Source organism: Asterias amurensis, chromosome 16 (assembly GCF_032118995.1).
Source record: "Asterias amurensis chromosome 16, ASM3211899v1".
Taxonomy (NCBI): domain Eukaryota; kingdom Metazoa; phylum Echinodermata; class Asteroidea; order Forcipulatida; family Asteriidae; genus Asterias; species Asterias amurensis.
In genome coordinates, this window is record NC_092663.1 from 11,028,314 (window position 1) to 11,052,057 (window position 23,744).

At 40.2% G+C, this 23,744-nt stretch overlaps 1 protein-coding gene across 1 annotated transcript in view; it reads right to left on the reverse strand.

The window, feature by feature from the left end:
• LOC139948693 (uncharacterized) overlaps positions 1–23,744 on the reverse strand; it is a 122,725-nt gene that overhangs the window by 20,773 nt on the left and 78,208 nt on the right. Inside the window, 18 exon segments of the mRNA XM_071946939.1 lie at positions 187–357; positions 1,143–1,355; positions 3,112–3,284; positions 3,787–4,096; positions 4,221–4,589; positions 5,505–5,672; positions 6,335–6,496; positions 7,141–7,362; positions 7,739–7,912; positions 8,423–8,581; positions 8,954–9,247; positions 9,647–9,769; positions 10,385–10,638; positions 14,657–14,869; positions 15,397–15,627; positions 17,160–17,327; positions 18,146–18,375; positions 21,138–21,277. Coding sequence (XP_071803040.1) covers positions 187–357; positions 1,143–1,355; positions 3,112–3,284; positions 3,787–4,096; positions 4,221–4,589; positions 5,505–5,672; positions 6,335–6,496; positions 7,141–7,362; positions 7,739–7,912; positions 8,423–8,581; positions 8,954–9,247; positions 9,647–9,769; positions 10,385–10,638; positions 14,657–14,869; positions 15,397–15,627; positions 17,160–17,327; positions 18,146–18,375; positions 21,138–21,277 — 3,774 coding nt within the window.

The following is a 23,744-nucleotide window of genomic DNA, read 5'->3' on the forward strand; positions in this document are numbered from 1 at the left end:
TAGACGATAAAACCCCTGAAACCCCAAAGGTATGAAATTTCTAACTCCATCATATGCTGGCACTGTAAGACATAACTGCACATACATGTAGTACACATTTCATTATTGCTCTTATGCCGTACAGCCAGCATAAAATTCCAAATGACCTATGACCCTTGACCTCAAGGTCATAACGTGTGACCCTACCTGCTCTCGTATCCTCTTCTCAAGCTGCTGAACTTGAGACAAGTCCCGATCGCCGCTGGACATGACGTGGGTGCGTAGCTCAGCGAGGAGCGCGTCACGCTCTCGGTTAAACACAGACTGGATGGCGCTAAGCAGTTTGCCTCGCCAATCTGACTCATCAGACTTCTCCTTCTGTTTATGTCAAATAATATTCAAAATGATTTTGCGCAAATTTTTTTAATACGATCAGATGCGCATCACAATAGAAACAATACAAATCCTTACAAGATTAAAAACCTTCAATTTCAAGACACTGGGCACCTTTGGTAACTGTCAAACACCAGTCTTCTCACTTGGTGTATCTCAGCATATGCATTAAAAAAAAACTGTGAAAATTTGAGCTCAATTGGTCGTTGAAGTTGCAAGAGAATAATGGAAGAAAAAAACACCCTTGTCACACAAGTTGTGTGCTTTTAGATGGTTGATTTCGAGACCTCAGCTGAGGCCTCAAAATCAATTCAAATATTTTAGTGAGAAATTACTTCTTTCTCAAAAACTTCAGAGGGAGCTGTTTCTCAAAATTTATTATACTATCAACAGCTTTCCATTGATCGTTACCAAGTAAGTTTACATCCTAACAATTATTTTGAGTATTACCAATAGTGTCCAGTGCCTTTTAATCCAGAGGTTGCATGTATAAATCCCGCTCTTGGCACTTTTTCTCTGTTCAACCTCAAATTGGAACAACAAAGTTGCAGTGCAATAGGGGACTTCTGGGACGCTAGGTCGCAACAGACTCACCACAACATTCCATTGTCCTTTTTGGTAATGTGCGAACCGGTCAGAACTACAGAAACAATGGTATTTTACCTGGTATGTCTGCTGCCACCTAGCGTTCCAAAGTCTTCCATTGCACTGACACGGAGATATGTTATTATCTTATACAGTCCTCCAAAAATTTGCAGATTTTCACTCACCCACTGTCCCTTGTTAGCCTCTGAGATTAAATCTTTCAACGCCTGAATGGCATCTAGCAATGCTTGCTTCTCAGCCTCCCAGGCATCCTGTAGGGTCCGGACGTCCGTCCCGTCTTGGACGTCCGGCCGAGGTGAGGTCTGCTGACGGAGATATCTCAGATCAGAGAGGGTGAGTACCTGCAGACCTTCATTATGAAGTCTGTTTAGCACCGCCTGGAAGTAAAGGAAATATTGGAGGGAATTTGAATTAAAAAAATAATGAATATTCATTATGAAGTCTGTTTAGCACCGCCTGGAAGTAAAGGAAATATTGGTGGGAATTTGAATAAAAAAAATAATGAATATATTCATTATGAAGTCTGTTTAGCACCGCCTGGAAGTAAAGGAAATATTGGTGGGAATTTGAATAAAAAAAATAATGAATATTCATTATGAAGTCTGTTTAGCACCGCCTGGAAGTAAAGGAAATATTGGTGGGAATTTGAATTAAAAAAATAATGAATATTCATTATGAAGTCTGTTTAGCACCGCCTGGAAGTAAAGGAAATATTTGTTAGGAATTTTAATAAAAAAACAATGATTTAATAGATGTTGAATCTTTTTTATTATCTATTTAATTTTGTTGCAGTACCCGCTGCAAAAACATAGGATTTGGACTGCCTCTAGCCAACGGGCAATCTCAGTGGTCTAGTTGGTAAGACACTGCTCTAGAGTTGCAAAGGTCGTGGGTTCGAATCCCACCCGAGTAACATGCCTGTGATTTTTTTCACAGAACTCGGGTAAGTACTGAGTATACAGAGCTAATACACATCAGTGTACATGTACATGGGTAAAAACCAAAATGAATAAAAAAAATAATGAATATTCATTTTGTTTTTACCCATTTACACTGATGTGTGTTAGCACTGTATATTCAGTACTTTCCTGAGTTCTGTGATTTTTTTTAAAACATCTATCAAAAAATATGGTTAAGTAATTTATCAGTAATAAAAATCAAAATTATCAGGAAACCTTTATATTTTATACCAATTAAATAAATCGTAGCAATTCTATGTATACAGGATTTGAGGCATTGCATGGTGAGATATCAATATATATTTGTGTTTTAGTTAACACCATGTGTGTATCTGTTTGCCAGGTACATGTAGATTGTGTTCTTTTGAGAATTTGTCTTGCTTATCAGTGAGGTATTAACATATATTTGGTCTGCGGTTTAAACACCATCTGTATATCTACTTGCCAGGTAGATTTTGTTCTTTTGAGAATTTGTCTTGCTTATCGGTGAGGTATCAATATATATTTGGTCTGCGGTTTAAACACCATGTGTGTATCTACTTGCCAGGTAGATTGTGTTCTTTTGAGAGCTTGTCTTGCTATATATTCTACGTGGAATAGATTTTGAGAATTGGGGAGACTTCTCAGTTCTGAAAAGGAAAGTCCTGCTTTTTAACTACTACCTGGGCAGAAGGTAAAAAATCGGCTGGGACTACTACTTTAGCTTTAGTAAGTTCTTAATTGGTCTCAATGTTTCGACTAGCTTGCTCTTGTCATCTTCATACAGTAGCTCTTGTAAGCAGGAGAGATTTGAGTGAGGTCTTGAAGTCTGTATAGAAGGTGATTGCTTGATGTAAGACAGGTTGTTTCAGATCCTGGGGGCAGGGGGGGAGGGGGGGGGGGCACAACAGAAAAAATGTGATCGCCCCAATTGTACTTGCTTCTAACCCCTGTTCATTAAAGAAAAGTTAGTTCTGAAACTATCAGTCAGCTCCTTTGGAGTATGCAGCCCCGACAGACAATGTTAATCAATCACAGTAATAATCTCTACTCCGACGGGTGCCCATTTAGTCATGGGTAATGAAAAGCCATCACAAATATCCTTACTCAAGGAAACAAGGATCATGACTAAGAAGTTTGGGTTTAATAGGGTTCGCCAGAATTTCATTTTTTAGTAAAATATGTTCACTCTTACCTGTAACCTATCTGGGATGTCTCCGCCGTTCATGAGCCCGCCATTATGCACAGCGCCCTCTGTTGGCCCCCGTTCTTTCCCGACACCAGCCTGCCTTGTCTTCAGCTGACTGACTAGTCTGGAGTCCAATCTCTCTGTAGCTTGGAGCTCCCTCGTCAACCTATTCGCTGTGTCTGAACATAGAGAGCGAAAATCTTGTCACAATAAGAACAAATTATTTACCAAAACTGCTTGCAGTTTGGTCTCAACAAAACAAACGAGTTAAGAAACAATGTATATGAATTGACAATTTTTCACAATCAACTTTTAAACCCAAGTTTTTTATTGCCAAAAGTCAGGATGACAAGCTATTTTGGGTTGGTCCCTATATCAGTGATGTAATAGGCTAACGAAAAAAAAAACAGAACTGTGAGCGCAAAGCGTGATACAGTTTATTTGGTTTTGAAAGCCCTACTCTGCAATGGTTTTATATGGTGTGTTTTTCATGTTTTTAGTAATGTTAATTATGTTAAATAAAATCTTAATTATAAATTTGTTTAAATAAAACAAATTTACAATTAAAAACAAAGAAATCACATCCCTGTTATATGGAATAAAAACCTATTAGCTATTATCACAAGTAGATACACAGAGGACCTGACCACACCAAAGGTCAGTGAAGGTGGCAACCCTCACCTGCAATGAAGCTACCCATGGGGCTAGCACTGGCTGGCGTCGCAGCTAGAACCCTCTCCAGCTGTCGGCTGTGCTCCTCTTGGATCTTCCCAACCTCCTCGGCATGAGCGGACATCAGATCGCGATTCACCCTCAACACAGCCTCCTCCATTTCGTGGCGGTGGCGCTCTTCTCTCGCACGCGTGTGGTTGGCATACTCGTTGCGAAGTTGTTCCATCAGGACCTGGGTCTCGCGTTCCATGGTGCGCTGAATGTCACGGACGTGTTCTTGGTGCTGACGAGTGAGTTCTGCCCTTATCTCTCGCAGCTTCTGTTGATTGTGAAGACAAAAGCTTATTCATAATGCCTTGTAACCAAACATTTTGTCAGAAAACGCAAAAAAAGGTCCATAAGCACACTGCATTTTTATCTGTGATAATATTTTGACGACGAACCTGTTCCAACGTCTTCCCTGGCGACAACCCCTGCAGGCTTGCCATCCTCCTGTCATAATCCATCTCCAGTTCTCGCAGCCTCTCCACGTCCGACGCCTGCGACTCCCTCAGATGTCCCAGCTCCTCCTGGTGGCGTGTCTGAAGCGTCGCTAGCACCTTGGTGTGTTTCTGCTGAAGCTCGGCAATCCGGAGCTCATGCTCCCGCTGCAGTCGCTGCCAGTTGGTCTCGTCTTGGATGGGCTGCTGCAGATGTGGGGGCTCTTCGACTAGATCCTGCTGTTGCTGTTGCTGCTGTTGCTGCTGCTGGAAGAGTCTCTCTTCGAGGTCCTCAAGCTGTAGACGCAGCTTGGTCATCCCAACGTCTTTATCCTGAAGGAAGAGTCACTTGAATACGTCAGTTGTTTTAATATTTTTACATTGTATTTGGCATGTCTGTCTGTCTATCTCGCCTATTTGACTCCACTGCAGAAGGAAAGCCTCTGCACCAATTCTCCATTTCACTCTATCCTGCGCTGTCTGTCGCCAAGCAATGCCCCTAAGTACTAATTACTCAATTCAGACTTTGGTTGCAACTTGATTTTAAATCAACCAGTAGTGAATATTAATGAATGATTTCAGTATCATTTCCTTTCAGGAGTCTCAGTAAAGCGAACTTACTTTTTTAATTTTATTTGATTACACATCCAACAGCACAATTAACAGGATGAATAGGACACAAGAACAAACGCTTATTTTAAGAGGTGGCCGGAAAATCACAATTTAGGGTAAACTCATGCAATTAGGCAGGGACTGAAAACCCAATTCACATGCAAGGCTCCGTTCTGAGGTGGGATTATGAACTGGGGTCCAGAGTTAAAAGGCAGGGAAAGACGGAACTGAGCCAACCTGATCTCTATACTAGCCAATAACCAAATGGAGAGAAGACAAGGAAGGAAGTTTCAGTTTTAGATGTAGGGAGGAAGAACCCACATAATTTTTCCGGGGAAAATCAGGTAGAGATTGAAATCCCAACCCACATAGTGCCACAAGCAGGATTCAAACCTGGGTCCTAGAGGTGGACGGCGAGGGAAGATACCACTTTGCCAACCAAACCAACTGAAAAATTTATGATGTACATGTAGTACAGTATACTGTGGTCAACATTTGCATAAGGGTCCTCAAGTTGAACAAAGAAGGAATAAACAAAAAATAGAGTTTCAAATGAAATCACAGGTGAAGCTTTCACCTTTCACAAGAGGGTGCAAGTCTCCAAACAAAACTAAGCATTATGCCTACCGCCCATACCTGGATCTCTTGTTTAAGTGCCTTGATTTGGCTCTTATAGGTTTTGATGTTACTCCCACTGGGGTTTTCCTCCTGCAGGCGGACCAGCAACCCTTCAAGATGAGCGACCTCCCTCTCTCTAACCAGCAGCATTTGCTTCAGGGAGGAAATGTCTTGGTCATACTGGGTCTAGGCAAAATCAACAGAGAAAATAGAATTAGCTGTTGCAAACAAGTAACCAGCCAAAAGGAACTATAGTATAAAGGCAATAAATAAATGCAAAAAATAGTTAAGGCCTTCCAGAAAAACTCTAATATGGTCAAAACTTCAGGCCATCAACTATTTTTTGCAAATCAAAAGACCGTTATTTATTTTCAAATCTCAAGAATACAGCTTCATAAATGTTGTTCATGACTAGACGATTATGTCAAACTCAACTGGATAGGCCGTGCAACCTTCCTTCACAGAAGAGTAACCAGGGCTCCAATTTTACACTGGACCACCGCCCCGTCAGAAATTACTTCCGGGCTTGGGTTCCCCCTTATCCTAGACATAGAAATTCTTAGATGTTACAATTCATTGTGTTGCATCCAGTGAGACTTGACGTATGTGAAAACTCCTGAAAAATAGATGGATTGCAATACATGACCGCGACCGCCATCTTTGATGTATTAACAAGGGAAGAGTGCACGCGTGTACGCGCTGCGCATGACTCTCAGCCAATGGTAGCTCTTCACGTGTGCACAATTCATAAAATATGGCGGCCGATGACGCCTATTGCAAACCATCAATTGCTTGGTGGCCTGGGTCATATAAGAACTAGTTACTATTTCCATAATTATTATACTAACCTGGAGTTGAATGTTGCTCTTCTGCAGGGTCTTAAGTTTCTCCTCAGCAGATGGACTCGTTGGGACATCTCTCTTCTGCTCCTTTCCTAGTGACTGTTTGAGACTCTGAATCTCTTCATCTTTGGCTTGTAGTTTAGTCTTGAACTCTGTCTGAAGGTTCTCCTAGAAGACAAAGATGTGGAAGCAGAAATTGTTAGGAGAAAAGAATCAAATACAATCTTCTTTACATGTAAGTACATCGAAAGCCATGTTAGAATTGGACTTTTTGGGGGGTAAACTAACAAAGCAAATATTTAACGCAACCAGTTCAAGTCCAGTGTGGCCAAAAAAAGCTGTGTATTACTATTATTAACTTTGAAGAGGTAGCTGCTTTGATAAGAGCCGATGGTTTACTTCAACTAACCTGATCAAGCTAACCAAGTAAATAAAAGCTGTGTAGTATAATGACTAACTTTGGAAGAGGTGGCATGGTGATAAGAGCTAATGGTTTACTCAAACTAACCTGGTGCATTAACCAAGTCCAATGGATAGTTAAACTGGCCACCTTCTAACCAGGTAAACTAGCCTGGTTTAACTAACCAAGTAAATAAAAGCAGTTAGTATTATTGGAAGAAGTAGCTGTTCTGATAGGAGCCGATGGTTTAAGTAAACTAACCTGGTCAAATTAACCAAAAACAAAAGCTGTGTTTTAACTTTGGAAGACTTGTAATGAGCTTACTCTTTTACTTAGTCTCCTTAAAGCCTACTGGCTTATTGAAATCTCAACAAGCAGAAACGTCTGCTAAGCAAGCTCATTTCCTACTCACCAACTCCTCCTGTTTCAGCTTGTCATCTTCAGCCTGGCCCACAGCAGCCTCTTGAGGGCGCTGTTCCTCTTCCTGTTCTTGCTTGGCCTCCTCCAGGTCCTGCATGACCTGGGTCAGCTGCTCGTTGAGGTGATCGATCTCTTGGTTCTTCTCGTCGAGAAGCTCCTGGGCAAAGCGTGGCATGGAGGCGGTAATGTCTTGACCAGATGACGTCACCTTGTCCTGGAGGCAATTCAGATAGGGAAATCTGCTTTGATTTGTACTCTTGATTTGTTTTGTTTCTTTCTCTAAAAGGCACTGGACACTATTGGTAATTACTCAAATAAGTTACTCAAATAATTGTTAGCATAAAAACTTTGGTCTGAGGTCAGCAGTTTATCAATTATTCGCTTCACCGGTTATTGTCACCGTATCCCACAGTGGGGTCACTGTAATTCGGCCTTTAATATCATCATCCCTCAGACCATCATCAGTTTTTGTGCTCCCCGGCTTTATGAAATTAGGCCATGGCTATTTTCAGGAATCCATGTTTCCCCTCCAACTCAAGTACTGCACCAAGATCAAGCACAGCGCCCCTTCATCTTCTCTCCCACCTTACCTCTAGCTGGTGGACCTCTTCCAGAGCCTGATCCAGCTGACCCTGTAAGTCTTCCCGTCCTGAATCCTGCTCTCTATTAGCGACTTCAATCTGCATGTTCATCTGACAGATCTCCTCATCCTTGTTGATGATCTCCTCACGGAACTGCTCCAATTGCTCCACCAGATTCTCAATCTGCGACGAGGAGGCCAAGATAAAAAATATCAAATATTTCGTATTTCAATAACACTCTTATATTTGTTTTTCTCATCCAAGAACAAGTAACTCCATTACCTTGCTTTTATAAGCCAGTTAAGCATAGATACAGCAGAAATGTGTTACAACTTAAATGTCAGCTAAAGTGTCATGAACATTGCCCATGACCGGTACCCTACAAATTTTTGATTTGATTACAAATACAAGTGGGCCTTGGTTGGAGAGGTGGTTCTTGCAATTTGAGCCAGAAAAAAATAGTATAAATCACCTCTTTTAAAAAAAAAAAAAATTGTTTTACTCCCCCACTCCTATGTATATGAGACCGGTGACGTACCCATTTCATCTTGAGGGTAAATAAAGAAAGTGTCTGGTTCAAGAAGACAAGGGCTCAGCTGGATTCCAACAAGCATCCTCATTGACTTTAAACATCTACAGAATTTGTATTCAAATGAAAAACTCAAAAACAAATTTTTGTTTAAATGACAATACCTCTTTGTCTTTTCTCTCCAGAGCTTCTTTGTCGTCCTCCAATTGTTTGAGGAGGGAGACCTCGGAGGTCACGACCTCTCCGGAGTCGGAGCTTCCTGTGCCGTCCGCCGTCTCCACACCGTGCTTGAGCACATCAAGCTTAGACTGCAAGGCAGAGATCTAAACGGAGAATAGTTGAAAAGTAGAATACACTTACGTAGATTGTCAGTTTCTTATTACTGTTCCATTTCTACTGCACTGCTTAAGCATAAAACATTAGCAATGTAAGCACCCCCAAAAATGGTTACCAGCCAATACCAACTCTAAACCTATTTAAATTTCGGAAATTTGTTAAGAGATATTTTCTTGTTAAGCAGATTTCAAAAACTTGACCGGGACTGCAGGTCACAGGGCTGAAAATGTACATAAATATTCATTAAATTACAATCCTAACAGACACAAAAGACAAATGTCTACAAGACGATCTATTAAAACAAGAGTTAACTTTCAACTTAACAACAACGAATACTTCAGAAAAAGGACAATGTATACCTGTATGAGCTGATCATATAGCTGTTTCTGTAGCGTCTCTTTTTCGTGCATGATATCCACCTCTAGGTGGCGCTGTTCACCGAGATCACGCTCCAGTTTTTCCGTCTGCGCTTCAAGCTGCTGTTTTGATTGGACGACCTCATCCAGCTGCCGCTCTGCTTCTTTCAGCTGACTGGTCAACTCTTGAGTGGTGTCCTCGGCAAAGTGGACGTCTCGCTCCAGCTGCTGGATTCTCGTCTGTGCCTGAGTGATCTCTTCGGACTTCTCTCGCAGTTCTTCACGGAGTTCTTGTGCCTGTGAGAAAATTCCAAATAATATACCTTGATAAAATGTTTGCATGGTGGGGGTGGGGTGGGAATCAGCTGAGGTTGCGGTAGCACAATGTGCAAATCTATTTTGAATAGTGTCGGTTCTGAAAAGAACCAGTGGTTGACCACTCAACGTTACGATCAATGTGCTCTGATCGCCTGAAATGTTTGCACAGAAACAAAGTGCTCTGTAAAAATGTTGCAATCTTGATGCCCTGCACCAATATCAGGCATTATATCAATTATCTTTAAAAAATTGTTATTGTGCTGGTACTTCACGTGTTCGCAACAGTTAGAAAACAACACAAAACACCCTCACACCTTTTCCTTTTAAGCCATACTTTTGTGGGAAAAAATTCCTGAACATTTTGAAGATCTGAATCACCTCTTTTCTAAACAGCTCATCTACATTTGATGGAGTCCTGTCCCTTGACCTTTGGTCTTCCTCCAATCGCACAATCTCCCTCTGGAATTCCTCTCGCTCCTGCTCCCGCTCTATGGTTTGTTGCTAAATAGTAGGATGACAAAAGTTAATGTTTTTTTTTTAAATGAGACAATGATTGCATCAGGGATCAAGAAAATTATTTGGATTTTCCATTTACATCGATATGTGATCTCTGGGCCCTGCAGGAAAGAACACGCACAGGCTACATGGGTTTGATTTGAACCCATGTCCCTATCATTCTAGTGCAATGGATAACTGTTTACCTAAATATTGAGTATTAATGAATTATCTCTTTAAAAATCTTAGTTTAAAAGGAAAAAACGCACCCTGACTAAACAGAGTAAGACCACACAAACCCTTTAAAATCTGACCGTGTGTTTTGTTTGATTCTGTCCGACTGAGGACTACACTGAAAAACTTGACATGGGATTAGGCAAACCACCATAATAACACGGCAGCAGCTTGGGTGTTGAATTGAGGAACAATCTAAATAACAGACATGCAACTTTCTAATTGCAAAAAAGAGAGGAAAGTTCTGATCACACTCGACTTCCGCAAATTGTTTTTCAGTTTTCTATGGCACTCTTTTGAAGAAATACATGTAAAAGGCGAAAAACCAGCTGATCAGCTGAAAAGTTGCATCCCTGAAGTTTAAATAATCACTCTTAAAAAAATCACCTCTAAGAACTGCTTATTTTTCTTCAGCTGTTTCTCCAAGACCTCCAGTTGTCGTTTCAATTCCTCTGTCTCCTCCTTGCCTTTCTCGGCGAGTGCATCGCCTCTAGCGATCTGCTCCTCAATGGCCATCTCTAGTTGCTGAAGCTGTTCCTTTAGGTCCATCTTATCCTTGGCTGTTTGCCTCTCGGCATCTTGGCGCTCTACGAGAATGGCCTCGGCCTCCTCACGGAGACGGAGGTTCTCCTGGAGGATACCTGAGAAAGTGACGGTGAAGGGGAAAATGAAGTCAAGTGTTGATACAAGAAGCTTTTACAAAAGTGTTTCGCACAACTAGGGAAAAATTTAAATAGGACAACTAAAGTTTTCATGTCAGGGAAATGCACCATTACTGCAAAGCCACAATGGAAATAAAAAAAAGATTGAAATATTTTTTTCCGGATAACTGTTCTATCTTTGTTCTAAGTTGGCCTAAATAGAAAACAAGTTGTTTGGTTGGTATCCCTTCCCTATAATGTTTTGTTTTAAAGTGCTTAGTACAACTAAAAGAAATTAAGTGAAGGGGTACCAGCCAAACAATTCTTTTATCTGTGCTACATGGAATCTAAATCTGGGCCCAATTTCATGAAGCCTGTAAGCACAAAAATTTGCTTAGCATGAAATTTCTTACTTGGTAAAACAGGATTACCAACCAAATGTCCACGTGATTTTCAGGATTTAGCAAACAACAGCTGAATACCAGTATCAAGCAATATGCAACAAATGAAAATTTGGTTGGTAAATCCTGTTTTTACCACTTGGAAGAAATTTCATGCTAAGCAAATTTTTGTGCTTACAGGCTTTAAGGGCACAAACAAGCAAGCAGGAAATATTTCTCACTAAACAAAATGACAGGTTACTAAGTTACCAGCAAGCCTGATACATGTACCTCATGGAGGCAACAAAGGCGATTGCCCTTTCAAAAATGAAGCGAACAGTCCTGTACCAGTCATATCAGTATTAACGCATGGCATTTTGGCTGGTGACCCGTTTCCGCTTAGAGTCACAAACTAATGGATGGACCTGGTGCACTGTAGGTACATACATGTATGTGGCCCCAGCATATCTTTAGAATCAGTCACAACTCTCCCGTCTCTAAAAATTATTACCACGCTGCTACAGTCATGTGTGCTTCACTTTTGAAAGGGCAAGAACAGAAAGGCATTTCTCTCCTCTGTATAAAGGGCACCCTATGAGGAAATTGTAAATTTCTACTGGAGCGTTTCAGGGGCACCAAGGCAATGACCAGGGGGCATCGAGGCAATTGCTTTCGTTGCCTCTATGAAGTATCCTGGGCCCAATTTCATAGAGCTGCTTAAGCACAAAATGAAAATAAATTCTTGCTTAGTAAAATCAGATTACCGGCAAAGACTCCACTAATTGTTATGCAAAGTAAACAACAGCTAAATACCAGTCAAAAGCAATGTACTGTATATGGCATGACATTTTGGCCAGTAACATGTGTAAAATAAGCGAGCTATTTTCGTGCTTAAGCAGATTTCTTGCTTAAGCAGCTCTATGAAGTTGGCCCCTGATGTTGGAATTTCTTGACAACTTATCAAAAACAATCAGAAGTCTGACTATAAAGAAAAGCATGACACATTTCCTTGCTGAATAAAACACCTTGGGGAAATTCTCTAGGAATGGAATGGTTTTTTAGTGGACGAATTCTAACTGACGGTGAATCGTTAATATTAATAAAAACAAAGGAGAATATAGTTCATATACGTTTGATGAAGTCACAAGGGGGATGACTTATCCACAGATGTACAGCTGAAATTCTCTCTTGGTGTTTTACAAATATTTAGAGGGCTCAACCCAACCTGGCATGTTGACATATCGAGGTCATATTGTTTGAAACAATTTCACAGTGGCTTGTCTGTGTTGAGTTTTGCTTGGCTAATGGCTACAGCTAGCTGTGCCTGTCAATGCATACGAATTTGCAGCCACCTACATGTAGCATTTTATCAGCTACAGCAAAGATGTTAGAAATCATTGCATACTTTTGGCTATGGCTGTGGCTAGCAGCTACATAGCAACTTGGAAGTATAGGAGTTTGCAGTAATCTAGCATAGGCCACAACTAAAGCTGTCAGAAGTCACTTAGTGACTTTGGCTACATGTATGTTAATCAATGTTTTCTTGCCTCATAGCTATATGTACATGTTATAGACCGATCGAGTAGGCTCCGCCCACGACGCACGTGTGAGCAAGAACACGTTAGGCTCTCCAATGCCTTTCAGCCCAACTCTGCCGTGCGCGCCAAGATACGCGCACGCATGTCGGACCTTATTAGTCGGACCTTCGTTGCGTTGTGATTGGTCAATATGCAGTGGGGCGGAGCTTAGTGAATCGGTCTATTGTGTCCAGGGCCCTATTTCAAAGAGCTGCTTCAGCAGAAGATATTAGTTAACAAATTCTGCTTAGATGGTGCATGTGATGTGGTACTTTGGCTGGTAACCTATGCTAGTAGTAATAATTTAGTTGTGCTTAGCTACTTGTTGGGATTAAGCAGTTTTAATGCAATTGGGCCCATGTTACAACTATTGACAAAAGTCAATTTTCTAAGAAAGCAATATTTGCTTCCCTTTTCAGGAATTATTTTTCAAGAAACAAGGCCCAGTTCTTGCAAAATTGATAAAACGTAGATCAAGAAATGTAATAGATGAGAAGTGCAGGAGTGCCTGCAAATAAATTTAGAACTACACCCTTATATGAAATGTTAGTTAGTTTCCTTGCACACATGACAGAGTGTTATTGACCCACAAAACGGTGAATCACAGAGCATGAGAATGAAATCCCCAATCTACGAAACATCTCCCAAGATTGCACTCACCTTGTGTGTCTGTTACCCACAGGCAAAATGGACACGTGCAGTCATAGACGGGTTGACAGATAGAGTCAGACACCATGGGCACAGGGGAGTGGGGGAGAAGGGGGAAACATGCAAAACAAAAACAAGCACACGATAACAAAGGGGGCGGGAGTAAACAAAAGGGGAGAGGGGCTTAAATTTCACAAAATGTCCAGGGGTCGATTTCCGAAAGTGTTTAGATTGAAATTGAAAGTGCGAATGAATCTTAACTGATTTGATATCCTGAAAATAAAAAGTTGCATCCCCTTAAAAGGTGATCCCCTGACACCTGCTTCCCAGGTTGTATCGTAAATTTGAGTGTGATCTTGACTACATGTATATGGCAGCTAATAGTTGCATTGGCTTCTGGCTGGCACCCCCAACAAAGATATCAACGAAATAGGGGGACAGCCAACGTAGGGCTAAATAGCTCAGTTTGAAGAGCGCAGGCATGTTAATCCGGAGGTCGTTGGTTCAAATCCCACCCTAGTTTATTTTTCGTTGCTCAACCCCAAATCAATCTTGACTGCTAAGCAAAATGTGATGTAACAAAGCAAGTCACTATGGTAATACTGACAACTCATCTTAAGAAGAATCCGAGTGCTTTGTGAAATATACCCCAGTACTCATGTGATAGGGCCCTGAGAATCAGACAAACTTTTAAAGGCACTGGACACCTTTGCATTAAATAACAAACCTGTGAGGTTTGGAATATTTTAGTCGTTGAAGTTGCAAGAGAATATGGAAGAAAAAAACACCCTTGTCGCATATGTGTGCTTTTAGATGCCTTGAATTCGAGACCTCAGCCGAGGTCTCAAATTCAATTCAAATATTTTAGTGAGAAACTACTTCTTTCTCAAAAACTACTATTTCTCACAATGTTTAAATACTATCAACAGCTGTCCATTGCTCATTTCAAAGTAAATTTTTATGCTAACAATTATTTTGAGTAATTACCAATAATGTCCAGTGCCTTCAAGTGCTTTGTGAAATCGGGTCCAGGGCGGAGACATTTCATATTTTCAAAGAAAATGTATTAAAGGAACAGTGGAGGGGGTAGGTGGAGAAAACATGTATGAAACAGAAATACAATGCAATAAGAACCCAACACCTGCATGACAACCAGGGGGGACCATGAAACAAAAGCAATCCATGATTTCTTTGTAAGAGTTGCTGATGAAACCCAAGGAATAGGTCACAATGGACAGGGATTGAAGAGAGAAAAATATCTATGGGCTGCATTCCATAGATACATTGGATGAAAAAAACCCTTTGAAATTACATCATGTCTTTGTTCATACCCACATCATTTAAAATTTACCCAGTCCGTTTCCCATGTGGTTTAAACATGAATTGGAATTAAATCGCCTCTCCTAAACTTACCTAAGTCTTCCTCTCCCAGCCGCTGAGCGAACGCCGCCTTCTGCTCCTCCACTCGTTCCCTCTCCTGTTGCAACGACGACTGAGCTTGATCGAGAGAACTCAGCCTCTCTTTCAACATCTCCAACTCTGCGGCCATGTTGTGTTTGTCAGCTTCCAGTTTGCTGTTTAGTTCCTCCAGTTCTTGCTTCTCGGAGGCGAGTCCCTCAAGCAAACCTTTAGGGTGGGGGGGGGACAAACAAATTGGGGTCAGTGCAAAAATATTAAAAACATTCACCGTTTACAGTCAGAAGTTAACACTCCATAGCTTTCCATAGTTTTGCTCAAAATCTGATGAACTCAGTACCTCAGATACACAGCTTTTGCTTGGCACGAGTGCAGGCATTTGCAGGACAGTATCTGGGTTCTCCCCTGGTTTTTTTTCAAAACTGTGGGGCAGTCTGGACCCAACTTTTTGGATGCTTGCCCAAAGCACAATGAAAATCAACAAGTTCTTTGGAATGTTTTCTACTTGATGTTTGTCTTAGTTTTGAAAGCTCTACTGTGCAATCTGGAGAATTCTATCTGGTTTTCTCTTGGTAAATTTTTGTGAAATTTAACACAGACAAAAAAAGAAATAATATAATTTTTATTTATTAATCAGGTGAGGTTTGCAGTAAATCTTTTTTGAATAGTGTCGGGTCTGAAAAGGAACTGGTGGTTGATAACTCAACAATTTCTTTTTCATAACTGCCAAACTTTACCTTCCGTCCTGTGTATCTCCACAGCCAGACTCTCTCTTGCCTCTGTCGTCCCCTTCAGCTGGACCATCAAGCTGTCTCGGTCGGCCCGTAGATGACTGGCTTCCTCAACGCTTGACTCTGTGGCATTCAGCAGCTCGGCCTGGGAGCTGCGAGCTCGCTGGATCTGTTCAGCAGTGGCTGAAACCATCTCTAACAGACGATCTACCGAGTTCTGGAGGCGGGTGGTTGCTCCTAGGAATAAACAAAGGTGATGGTTTTTAACATTTTATTATGTTACCTTTGACATCACTCCTTAACCAAATTATTGCATAACAAGAACTGCGCATTTGCCCCTAGGACCACTTCAATAGAGGGTGGTTCAGATGTAAACAAAGGGCACATAGTCCAATAGACTTTATGATAACTGAAGTGCACTTCAACCAACTTGAATCAGTTACAAACCATCAAGTCTTTCCAACTAATGGATAATTGGATTTCCGCGAAAGAAAATAGGATTACAAACTAATTCATCAACACAACTTAAAAGGGAGCGCCTCAAAAGTATGTTGGAATTGTCTGAATGATCATATTGTAGTGAATAAGTGTTCCAGCACATTGACCGTTAAACTGGACCCCCGGAACGATTAAAATATGAATGTAGGATTGCTCCCATACTTTGAACCAATGAAATGGTCAATGTCTATCAAAACAGTCTGGCAGCTCAATGGATCATGGGCCCAAGGAAACGTTCTTTTGCACATAGAACTCGCCCGACTTTTGAGACGCCCCCTAAATGTTGTGAAACCATGCATTACCAGCAAAACCTGTTCAACATAACTCTAGGCCTCGCAGTGTACTCCATATAATATTTTGGCAGGCAGCCAGTTCCTACTTAGCAAGAACTCTCCATGCTAAGCAAAATTTAGAGCTCAGGTGTAGGCTACAGCCCAGGATGGCGTAAATGAACCTGTCAGACAACAGATGCATCTCAAATTCAACATTTCAGCTCAACTTTCTGGAAAGTTCTCCGGGGAGCTTTGTGGAGGAAAGATCTGCCGTTGGATCCACATTACCTTAATTTCCTGGGGAAACCGAGAGATGTTTGCCTCCATGTGAGACGTCTCTATTACTTTCATTTTTTCCCCAAACTATTCCAAACTTGGAGAAAGGGCACAAGCTAAAAGGAAGTTGCCCACTTAAGAAGCCAGACAGAATAGCAAGCCTGAATACTTTTACAACCCTCAATTATGAAAGGTCCTCAACAATTCCCAACGTTTGAAAACAAAAAATCAGGTACACTCTATTAAGAAGTTTGTAAGTAAGCCTTTCAGAGATTTCAACAGAAAAGATTCAATCTCCACTTTCGATAAACTTCCATCATGGAGTAACAATCTTATAAAGCTTCTTCCATTCAAATGCTGGTTGCCACACTGAGACTGGTAAGGCAAAACAAATCAGCCCCTCTTTCGTACAATGAAAGTAGACTTTTGATAGTTTAGGAAGTTGTTTTTTAGTACAAGGGCTGACTTACATGTACATGCACAAATAGCAAAGGCTTATAAATATCAGGTTATTTATTAACAATTTTGCTAATTTTTAGGGCCACAAAATTTGAAATCAGACTCAAGAAGGAAGAATATCATGCCTGCAATAATGTTTTATCAAAGTACCAAACCGAGATTGGAGGGAAAAAATAGCCAGGCACCTTGTTGGTATAATGAGAACCAGCATTGGTCACTACAGACTACACACAGGGGACAAGGTACAATTTGGACCCCACTAACCTGTGACAAGTTCCACTCCTTCCGTGTCAAGATCTTGCCCCGTGAACATACTCTCCATCAGCTGCTGGGAGAGCTCCAACCCTTCATCACTTAAGAACGACACGACGCTCGTATCGTGAAGAGCGTCACCGGAATCATCACGCGGTGGATCAGCGACTGCCAGAGACACTGTGGATTGAAAATGGACACAGAAATGTAGTAGCCATATTGGTCTGGTTCCCTGTCCAGCAACACATAATGTTACAGTTGCTTCTCAGAATTGCTAGCATCCAGTGTGCACAAAACAGGTTAAGTTCAATATTTCGCTTGCAAAACTACTGCATTGAAATAATTCCCTGTATTTCATTTCTTCTTCCATTTTACAAAAGCTTCACTTTGATGTAAGCCGTAGATGTTACGTCACATCACATCAGCCAAGATGGCCGTCAAATACTTTTCATAAGCCCTTTTCACACTGTATCTCTTATTCTAGTCGAATATAGCCCCGGAGAGGCTCCGGGACTTTTTTAACCCAATTCCACAGGGTTCCAGTTCCAAGGTAACCCAGGGGTTTAACTGCTTCCCTTTACTCCAGGGCCAAATTTCATAGAGCTGCTTAGCACACAAACTTGCTTAGCATGAAATTTCTTCCTTGATAAAAATAAGATTACCAACCAAATTTCCATTTGTTGCATATTGCTTGTTACTGGTTATCAGCTGATGTTTGCTCATCCTGAAAATCATGTGGAAATTTGGTTGGTAATCCTGTTTTTATCGAAACAGAAATTTCATGCTAAGCAAATTTTGGTGCTGAGCAGCTCTATGAAGTTGGGCCCTGAGCAGAGGTGGCTTTTCCCTGGGCTTCATGTAAGCCCATTTGCCGGGCAGACAGAGGGCAGATCACAGTGTGAAAAGGCTAGCCGTTATTCCCAAAGGGGCAACCCAAGGGAATAGAGTATGTGAAATAGGCTTCCGAGTGACTCTATCCTCCTCCTTCTAAAACTTACCCCCACTAGCACCTTGTGGCTGACCATCAACCCCCTCTGCAGCCTCTCCTTCAGCCTCTGTCCGTCCCTCTGTGTCCCTACTGTCAGATCGTCCCTCACCGGCCGGCCTCATATCCGTGGCAGCCAGCTTGGCCATCTGCCTGTTGATGGCTTCCTCCGTTGCCATGGTAGCACGGACTGCGTTGGTCAGGACGTGAAGCAGGTGCTGATTTGCCTCTTGTAGTGTTTCCCTGGAAACACAAGGGGATAATTGATTTTTTAAAGGAATGTTTCAGAATTGGTAAGAAACAAAAATCGTGAAGATCACAGGTTTACACAAAACTAACATGGTCTAATGATGATGAAAGTAGAAAACATCCCTTGAAATATTCTCTCGTGACCCAGATGGCCGATCGACCTCAAACTTCTACAGGTTTGTAAGTTTATGTATTACAAAAAGTGCTTACACTGCCAGCAACTGTTTACTAGCAAAAACCAATTCTGTAATGTTCTTTTAATCTGAGAAAGACTTGTTTAATCTACGCTGAGTGTTTAGAGATTAATTTTGATTTATACAAGAGGAAGGAAATGTTATAATTGACAACCGTTAATTTCATTGAATAGAATATAAAAAGGAACAACCTGTGAGATTTGTCTCTGATCATTTTCAGGACTCCAAATACCCACTAGACCACAGCCCAGAGTCTAGTAATTTTATCTTCACCCTTATCTTCAACTTTGTTTGTTTGTTTGTTTGTTTGTTTGTTTGTTTTCTTGTCTGTATAAAGGCTGTTGTCTATAAGCCACGGCTTAACTAACAGCCTCATGCTCTCGCTCCTGTATTGTACATAGTTAATTCCTAGTTATTAATTTATTATTTGCTTTTAGTTTATATTGTTTTTCTGTACACTTTAATACACTTTAGATTTGTTAAATTTCTATGTACTGTCTAATTCTCACAATTGTTTTGTTTTCTCAACAAGAGTATGAAATAAACGTGTATTGAATTGAAACCCAACAACTGAACAAGACCTGGGCGCAATTCCATGGAGCTGCATTAGCACATAAAGTAGCTAAGCACAACAAACTTTTGCTTACTAGAATAACATTACCAGCCAAAACACCATGTTTTATGTGCCATGTGTGACTGGTATCCTGCTCTTTTTTGTAAATTGTTTAGCAATATTTTCTGCCTAAGCAGAGCTATAAAGTTGGGTGGGCCTTGCAGTCTAGCATGTCCAGTTTCCTTCAAAACACAATTTTTTTATTTTTTTGCCCTCATGCATCCGTAGCTTTTCATGTCGAAACTGGTTCCTTACAGTTTATCTAATGGCCTTAAAAAAATGTTACAAATTATTTGGTCTTGATCAAAAATACTTTAATGGTTCAGTTAAATTGTAAGATGCATACATATATTTTCTAGAAATTCAAAACTTGTTTCTCTTGCAGATCAAATGATACTAAAATAAATATTTATGTAACTTCCTCTTTCAGTTACTTGACTTATATATTTTGCTGATTGTGTTACACTCACATCTATTCAACCTGCTACCTAAAGTTCTAATCTATAAACCAGACATGTTTGACATTTTGGTCTTTGAAAAACGGTGGGAACATTTTATCAAGTACCTTACGGCTGACCTAAATGTACACATGGTGTAAGCTCCAATAGACTTTTCAGGCCTTATTAAAAAATATATATATGATTTTTCCCAAGGGCAAAACAAAATCGGAAAACAGACTTAAAGATCATCATGCCTGGTAAATAAACAATACAACAGTTATATTTTGATGATACCAACCTTGTAATTTGGCCATCAGGGGCATGATACTTGGTCCTTGTAGTAAATTTTGATATAGTCACAATTTAAAGTCAACAGATGTCAAAGGCACTGGACACGTTTGGTAATTGTCAAAAACCAGTATTTTCACTTGGTGTATCCCAACATACATGTATGCATAACATAACAAACCTGTGAATATTTGGACTCAATTGGTCATGTTGGTCATCAAAGTTGCAAGAGAGTTATGAAAGAAAAAAATTGTCACGCATTTGCGCTTGTGCTGTTGGACATAGACTAATATAAAACAAATATTGGCTTGAACTCGACTTTGCATAATCAAAGGAATAAACAAGTGAGAGTATGTTTGCCTCTCCACCACACTTTCAAATCAAACTAAATTAGATTTTGACTAGACAAGTAATTCAATTAGGCAAAAGCAAACATTTAAAAAAACAAATTGAAAAACCCTCAGCCCAAGTTTGCTTAATACACGGTTGTTATTTCTAAAATGTGTGTACATGCAGCTCCAGAAGGTAAAATGATTTCTTTATAGAGGTCTTTTACATGTGACAAGTCTTTTAACATGCTCGACAAAACACCATATTTAATGTACATTGTACATCTACTTGTTTTTCAGGAAATTTAATTTCCAGGAAACAGCCATAGCTAATCTGTTAAGCCAGAGGTACTTGTTTTTCTATCCGATGAAAAAAAACCATCACAATTTTGATGTAATTGGTCAAATGTTTATGGTATACTTCCTCTAGAAAATCTTTAAGTAATGTAAGAATTATTTGGTGGAAAGAGTAATCAACGAGTCTGAGTAGAAAGTAGAAGCATTTAACACAGTTGTTACCATTATAACTAGGAACAAATGCTAACGACTCAAAACAAAATTTAAGAACGACAACATGTCGTTCCTACAAATGTCAATACACACTATTAAATAAAAGCTGTGTGGGAGCGAAATACGTGAATGTACAATGTATTTATTCATTTATTTGCATAACTCGGGAAAGTACTGCGTCAACAATGCTTTAATACCCATGGGGTAACCCAAATGAAATTATATTAATTTATTCAATTATTCGTTAATTTGCATAAGGTCACCAATCACAGGACGATGGCCACTCGAGGTGGGGCTTACAGGAGAAAAATGAAGGTGGGAAAATGGAACGTACTGTTCCCAGTAGAAAGAGAAATATTGACAGAGTAGATAAATATCTTACCTGTCCGTGTTTAAGCGATCCATGTCTGCCCTCATCATGCTGACTAAATTACCGCCTTCTTCGTTCTCGCGTTCTCGTCGGCTTATCACTGTGTCATACGTGGAGATCTGCTGCAGCAACGCCATGTTCTCTTGCTGTAACTATGGATACAAGAGCAGACAAGTGGCGGCCATGTTGAATACAAAATGATCTTAATACTCAATGGGTAGCTGGTATGGGGGCTGCCATCTTGGAGAAAAAACTAAGAATGATTGCCTAAAGGTTTCGAGCCGAAGACTGTGAGTCATGTAGCGTACTATGACAACAGAGGGGTTGGAACATAACAAGTTAAATTACACGTCTCCGCAGAATACTGGAAAAACAATGTTGAAGATAACAAGCAACATCTGCTCCAGAGATATGAATTGAAATTAAAGCATCTCTTTCAGCGAGAAAGCAACTGCATAAATGCATAGAAAATTAATAAAAAATTAATCTAAGGATGTACCATATATGAAAACGTGTAATAAAGAATCAACCATGCAGGATGTGGGATATACCATTCATCGAGGGTGGGGAGGAGATCCCAGTTTAACGTGAAATCCTTAAATTGCCATGGATGGTACTCGAATCAACCGCTCCAGTTATCAATTATGCACTGAAGCATCTCATAATCCATGTCAGTAAAAACACGTCTTTAAAAAAAACATGACAAATTTGATATTTAACGGCTGGCTTATTATTGGTGTTCATCGACACACCCCTACCAATATAATGGTATGTCTCGGGGGGACGCTCCTGCAGGAAGTGAGAATTTGAAAGGGAGAGTGAGGAAATGTTTGCCTCAACTGGGTCTGGCATTTAACACATAGAAATTCACTTATCATTATCCAACACATTGTAAACTCAATGCTGGTGATAGCTCTTAAAGGGAAGGTACACGTTTGGTAATTACTCAAAACAAATATTAACTTAAAAACTGACTTGATAACGAGCTTTGGGGAGCTGTTGATAGTATAAAACATTGTGAGAAACGGCTCCCTCTGAAGTAGCATAGATTTTGAGAAAGGTAATTTCTCACTAAAATAAATTCCTATCTGAAAGCAAACAAATTCGTCCAACAAGGGTGTTTTTTCTCTCATCATTTTCTCATAACTTTGAAGACCAATTTAGCTCAATTTTTCACAGGCTTGTTATTTTATGTTTGTTATTTTATGCTTATGATGGGATACACCAAGTGAGAAGACTGGTCTTTGACAATTACCAAACGTGGACCTTCCCTTTAAATGACAACAAAACGGATCAAATTTGGAACAGAAAAAGTCAAAACGAGAACTGCGTCTGGAGTTAACACATGAACGGACACATAATATTTTGCTCCCACTATTACTTTCAACTTTCATGTGTGGCTTGCACAGTCAGCTTGTACTGCAAACTTAAACCATGCCCTTGGGATTTGGCTCCGGCTTTTGACTCCGGCTTAGACTCTGTCAGGCTGTTTGAAGCCCCATAAGGAAAGCACACATTTTTTCCCAAACCCCAAGCTGTGGTTTCAAAAATGGTCAAAGCAGGCCTTATCACACATTTCTTTCTCCCTTAGGTGAATGCTTTACTTCTTTCAGTAACAATTTGAAGCCTCAAGGAGTTTTTTAAGAAAGCACCGAAATCAGGAAAAAATCTTGAGAATTCGCATGCTTGATGCATAGAGCTAGGATGCTTGATGTAAGGTTCAACAATCACACCCTACAACTAATAATAAAAGGCATTGGACACCTTGGGTAATGATGTCAAAGGCCAGTATTCTCACTCTGTGTCTCTCATTATACGCATAAATTAAAAAATCTGTGAATAATTTTGATTCAATTGGTCATTAAAGTTGCAAGAGAGTAATGAAAGAAAAAACACCCTTGTTGCACAAACTTGTGTTCTTTCAGATGCCTAGAAAAAAAAGGCTGCGTCTTTTAATAATTGAGTGAGAAATTACCTTTTCCTCAACAAATATGTTACTTCAGAGGGAGCCGTTTCTCAAAATGTTCTATACTGTTAACAGCTCTCCATTGCTAACAATTATTTTGAGTAATTACCAATAGTGTCCATGCCTTATGTGTTCATAACGCTATACAACAAACGATTATCCCTGGCCCCTGGTTGTCAGGCACACTTTTAAACATTCCTGGATTGTTCCAACTCTCTCGGGATTATTCGACCCAATAATTTATTTATTTATTTCATTTTTATATATTTTAAGGGGGGGGGGGGGGTCATTGCAGGAAACTGACTGCCTTCTCTGAAAAAATTTAATCCAAAAGAGTATTTTTCAAGGACTTAATGTCTTTGATTGAAAAATATCCAGCTTTCCAGGAATCTAAGAAAACATGTGTGACATATGACATTTCGGAACAGGAGAAAAATAATAATTATAAAGACCTCTGTTTGGTTCCACTTGAGTTTTCACATTAATAAGAGATAGAATCCGTCTCCGCTGGATGCACCAAGCATTAAAGATACATTCCAAGATTGGTATTTGACAATGAATCAAATTTATTTGTTTCAATCTAAAAGCTCAAGAATTACAAAGTTCACCCAGTGCCATTCCCCTAGAGAAACATCACTCAAAGTCAATGGGAT